This window comes from Daucus carota, chromosome 5 (genome assembly GCF_001625215.2).
Source record: "Daucus carota subsp. sativus chromosome 5, DH1 v3.0, whole genome shotgun sequence".
NCBI classification, from domain to species: domain Eukaryota; kingdom Viridiplantae; phylum Streptophyta; class Magnoliopsida; order Apiales; family Apiaceae; genus Daucus; species Daucus carota.
The window spans coordinates 45,547,641-45,553,672 of record NC_030385.2 but is presented as its reverse complement, the minus strand read 5'-3'; the positions used below and the strand labels follow the sequence as shown (position 1 = coordinate 45,553,672).

The 6,032-nt window shown below is 36.6% G+C and overlaps 1 protein-coding gene across 1 annotated transcript; it reads left to right on the top strand.

Moving 5' to 3' along the window:
- The first annotated feature begins 3,537 nt into the window (after nt 1–3,537).
- On the top strand, nt 3,538–5,604 carry LOC108220853 (uncharacterized). The gene has a single exon (XM_017394732.2). The coding sequence runs from the start codon at nt 3,846–3,848 to the stop codon at nt 5,418–5,420; it is 1,575 nt and encodes a 524-aa protein (XP_017250221.1). The 5' UTR covers nt 3,538–3,845; the 3' UTR covers nt 5,421–5,604.
- Nucleotides 5,605–6,032: the final 428 nt, after the last annotated feature.

The following is a 6,032-nucleotide window of genomic DNA, read 5'->3' as shown; positions in this document are numbered from 1 at the left end:
TGTTAAAAAATCAAGCGATCTATATTTTGAGACGGAGGGGTAGAGATTATCATGAATGCCCACATGAGCCATGTAATCCAAATGCTCAAACTCAGACCAGTGACCCATTCAATAACATCAGTTGTCCTCTTCGTCTGATCTGTCTACATATGAATAAGAATCAAAACACAAAGTTGGTGAACCATCTCGTAAGATAAGTACTAGGCCTTGAAGCTGTACTGTCTGGAGCCCATAATGGAGTCGGGTGGGCTAGCTTTGTTATGCTCATGTATGTGAAGGACCCTTACAGCCCATGTGAGTTGTGACCCAATTACTCACTTCTGCTGTTACGTGACTCCGCACCTAACCCTTCTAATACATCAGATCAGATGTCGAGTTCCAAATGCAATTATTTTTTATGCCTCCGTGGCACTTTCCTATTCTCGTATATTTTGAATTTATGTTTTATATGTTTATTTTTAGTAAAATTTATAAACTCAAATGCTTCAAATGATGGGAAATCTCTAAAACGAGAATTTATTATGAGAAAATTTTCGCATTAACAAATTAATTCTGATTTGATTACGTATCTCCAATTATGTCCAAAATTTTATTCAAAGTGATGTGAGTATGTGACTGAGAAATGGACGATTTTAATTAGAGAATTTATGTTCAATCAGATATTGTCAACTAAATTTTGAGAAAAAACAATTTGAAACAATTTTTGAGATATCTAACCATTTCCGATTCAATAATAGCAGTTATTTAAACATAACAATTTTTGTCTTCAAAAACATTAATTAATCTCAAGTTTTTTTCCGATTACATATTCTTATCCCCTGCATGTGCAATACTATGTTTTGTGATTCTCACGCGTTCAAGGTGCGCAGCTTTATATGTTTTGATCCTGAAAGTTCTATTGAGTACAGTGTACACCAACACTAGCACGGAGCCACGGATCTATGCCACCGAGGACTTCCTTATTTGCCCATTCTCATCTGACGCGCGTGATACTCCCGACAAAACCAAACAGCTGGATTTGTCTCCACCTGCAACAGATACGCGTGAATATTTTTGTTCGGGTAAAATGGCTCGATCATAACTAAACTGAACTTCAACTTGCAAGTGGATAACTAAACTCAAAAACCTTGCATTTGACTCACTGAACTAGTTTTTACTTGCAATCAAATAATTAAACGGGTTAATTATCAAGTTGGTCACTGAAGTGGGCTTAATGTATCAAGTTGGTCACTGAACTCAAAATGGTATCAAGATGGTCACTAAAGTGACCATAAATATCAAACAAGTACCTTGAAATATTAGTTCAAGCACTAAAAATATTATTTATAAAGTTTTACACATTATTTTTGAATGTTACCAAAACCAAGTAAAAGGTTATGACTTCTAATATTTATGACAAAAAATTTAGATTTTATATCAAGTTTATTTATTATTTATATTTTATTATATAGTTATTTCTTTGTTTTTATTAAAAATAAATAATAAATAAACTTGATAAAATCTAAATTTTTTGTCAGAAATATTAGAAGTCATACTCCCTCCGTCCCCCTCAATTGTTTACATTGGAGGGGGACACGGAGACCAAGACAATGCATGAAAAATGAGTAAAGTTAGATGAAAAGTGGTTAAAGTGGTAGGACCTACCAATATTTAATAATAGATTTGAGATAGTGGAGGAAAGTAGTGGGTGTAATAGTAGTTTTTATTGTTAAATATGAGATAGTAGGGGAAGATAGTGGGTGTAATGATGAGAAAAACTTACTATTTATAGTAACGTATAGAAATGAGAGGGACATCCCAAAATAGTAACTGTAAAGAAATGAGAGGGACAGAGGGAGTAACTTTTTACTTGGTTTTGGTAACATTCAAAAATAATGTGTAAAACTTTATAAATAATATTTTTAGTGCTTGAACTAATATTTGAAGGTACTTGTTTGATATTTATGGTCACTTCAGTGACCATCTTGATACCGTTTTGAGTTCAGTGACCAACTTGATACATTAAGCCCACTTCAGTGACCAACTTGATGATTAACCCACAATTAAACTAACTAAAATCTGCACATACATCAGATGATGTTAATTTTTAACGGAAGATCGTTAACTTTTTACAAGCCAACTGCCACGTAGATTCATCTGACCCAAATTCATCTGACCTGCTCGATTATTTCATAACACACCCCAATTCAGTTAACCCACTACCCTTAGTTTAGTCGATCCAAAGTACCCCCAACTTAATCATACACGGCTTATACACACGCGAGGGAGAATAACAATCATGAAAGATGAAAGAGAACGGCGAGCGTAGTATTTAAAGTGGATCAGTGAAAAAAGTACATATGGTGATGAAACTGGACAAATTTTGGGTTCCCCCGGAGGCTGCAGTGACACTTGCTCTCGTTTATGTTGTCCCATGTAGTTTTTTTTCTTCATTATCACATTCTTTTGCCTTTAAATATGATTGCAGGATTTAATAATGATTCAAAAGAAGAAGGTAGTATATGCAGATCTGGTTCCGTGGCATTACAATTATCCGAAAATAAACTAATAATGTTAGGTTTGGATCAGATCCAACTATTCTACACTTTAGAAAGTAAACTCAGTGCCATGTCATACTATTTGCTGTTAGTCACGTTAGTTAATTTAACGGAAGTTATCTGATTGCAAGTAAAAGCTGGTTTAGTGAGTTAAATGCAAGGTTTTTGAGTTTAGTTATCCACTTGCAAGTTGTTTAGTTATGATCAAGCCATTTTACCCATTTTTGTTCAATCATCATAAGATTTTACGTAAATGAGAAGCAGAAAGTGGGTGGGGTCAGATCAGGCACGTGCTTTCAAATGCATCTTTTGGATTCACGTATAGTAATACTTCACTGTCCACGTGATGTGTAATCTCCCCTCTTCCTTATTACCCATTCATATAAGTATAATCAATTTAAAATTATTTTTTTCGAATTTTTCAGAATCAAGTTATTTAATTCTAACTAAAGTATATATATATATATATATAAGTATTTCTAAGATAAATTATATGCATTTTATATAAACACATTTCAGCTAAAATGATTTAACTTATTAAAAATTAAAGAAAATAAATTATATAAAATTTTTATTAATCAGTTTGTCTAGTGTTCGGTAAATGTACGTTTAATTAATCTTTTATGACATATCAAAATCTTTAACTAAAAAAAAACTTCAAACTAATTTTTTTTTAACTCAAATTTTTATTTCAATCCACTAATATTGGAATAGTGATCTCTAAAACACAGGAGGAAGTAAAAAGTTTATCAATTTTCTAATGTGTACTTATGACACATGTTAAGCAGAACTCTCATGAAAATAACTTAATTTGATTGATGAAATTAGTATAAATACAAAAGTCATCAACATTAAATATTCATTTACTAATCAAAAATTAGTATTTCTTTATTATATGCTGCTCATGTGCACACCACATCAAATTCGAAAACCTGACGAGTTTAATGTAAATATAAGTCGAGCAATTTAACCTCACGTTGTCCTCAATGTGGCATGCAGTGACTGCCGTAAATGCAGGAAGGGGCAGTACAGTGAAGCCATGAAAAAGAGAGAAGTGCACAAACCTATAGGTCTGCATAGAAACAGAAAACCCCGAGAGACAAAATAATACTATCAACAGTTTCCTATAACGTAACGTACACTAAAACCACACTCTCTCCCTCGTTCTCTCTGTAAATCTCTGCAACCTCACAGCTCCTCTACACCCCATTCAAGAATCCCCCCAATTATTAAACCCCTCCCCCAAATCTTCCAGCCTTTCATCACTCATTTCATGGCAAAAACGCTTTAAAAAAACCCCTTTTTTTAATGGAGCCTTCTTCTTCTTCTGACAGAGCCACAACTCATCATAGATCTCATGACCTCTTCATCTGCTTCACATCCACGAAAACTTCTACATCTTCCAAGTCACCCACTAGGCAAGGCTCAGCCATGTTTAATACAGCCTCTAGAAAACGAGGTTCCGGGGCGGAATCGAACCCGGAACCTACTTCCCCGAAAGTCACGTGCATTGGACAAGTGAGAGTCAAGACCAAGAAACAAGGCGACAAGATGAGGAACTTGTCTCGGAGAAGCGCGGAGATGAGTTTCAGAAAAGTGATGCAACGACAGAGTAGTTTCAACAGTATACATCATCAACAAGAATGCTCTTCTCATAGGAACCAGAGATGGGTCCACTTGCCTTTGACTTTATGCGAGACTCTGAGATCAGAGTTCAGCTGCTTGTTTCCCTGCAAATCCTCGTGTTTGAGTCAGAGTACTACTCATTGTAGAGATGATCTCGAGGAATGGATGAATGATGAGGAGGATTATGAAGATGAGAAGGTGGTAAGGAGACATGTGTTTGATGAAATCGAGATTAAGGATTGTTTTGAGCAGGGTGGGAGAGTGAGCTTGTGTGTGCCGCCTAAGAATGCTTTGTTGTTGATGAGGTGTAGATCGGATCCTGTTAAGATGGAGGCTTTGGCTAAGAAGGTTTATGAGCCTAAGTTGCATCATCATGAACATGATCATGATGATGAGGATTGTAACGATGAGAATGATGATGAGGAGGAGGATTGTAACGATGAGAATGATGATGGGAATGTGGATGTAGACCATGCGGTTAGTTTTGATAAGGTTAAAGTTGTGGAGGTTTTTGAAGAGAGGAGAGCTTCTATTTCTTATAATATTGTAAATCAAGAAAATTTAAGTGATGTGAAAGTGAATGACTTGTTAATTAGTGAAGGAGATGATGAGATTTGTGAACCAAGTTATAGAGAAGAAGCACAAGAACTGAAATGTGCACAAGATGGTGCAATAGAAGGGGAGGGAGATGGTCAGGTTTTAGAGAGAGATGATTTGGAAATCAAGAATGTGGAGAGAGAGGGGACACAACGGCTGCCGGAATGTTTGCTGCTGATGATGTGTGAGCCGAAATTGTCGATGGAGGTGTCGAAAGAGACATGGGTTTGCAGCACGGACTTTGTTAGAAACCGGGGGCAAAAGAAGAAACTTCACGCGCCCAACGCGCCGCCGTGTGCGAAGACGGGTGACGGGGATGGAGATGCGGTGGTTGAGAGAAGGAAGAGTGTGGATTCTAGATGTGGTGACAACCCGTTTGCCGCATTGCCTCCGCTGTACCCGGCGGCGCGTGATGTGCAACCGGGGAGAGCGTCGTGTTGTTTGCCCGCTGCGCGTGGGGGAGTTTCGATGGCGAGTATGATAGAGCAGAAGCTAGGGGACGCCGTGGCATATGAGCCGTTTGTGTTGACTAGGTGTAAATCTGAGCCGATGAGAACGGCTTCTAAGCTGGCTCAGGAGGGCTGTTTTTGGAAGAATAAGGCGTTGGGGCCGCACGGGAGGGCTCCGTTTGGAGTTGGCGCGGCTGAGGCTGGGTGTTGAGCCGAGCCAACTGACCTTTGTGTAGTTAAACTTTTTTTACTTCTTTCAAAATTGTTGTAGTCTTTTGTTATCTTACTGTTTGGCAGTGTTGGTGAGTTTTGGGCTTGTATCCTGTACATTTTAAAATTAAGATCCACTCTGATCATACGTATATAAATATTATAATAGTAGAATTGTTTTGTGATATTAATTTAATATATATTAATTGATTTTTTGTTAAAAATAAATAATCCAAATAATTGAATGATTTATAATTTATATATCTATTTATTTTATTAAATTTTATATCCGCACGGTGAACCCGCACCACACTGCACACTTAATCGTTCTAAGACACACAAAATTGGCACTTTCATTATCAATCCAACCGAGTTCATGATCATACAAGTTCAATTTTGCTAGTTCGACAGGTAATTTATCTAGTTTGAGGAATAAAGTTTGATTTGAAAATTTAAATTCATTTCTGCTGCAGAGAGTCTATATGTGCTATTCAAATGTTATTATTTGGCTTGATCCGAGCAATTTGTGCGAAAAATTGAAAGATCCAGAGACAGTCCTTTGACATGTGCATGTGCTAATAATATTCTACTAGCATTCTTCAGACTCTGTCTG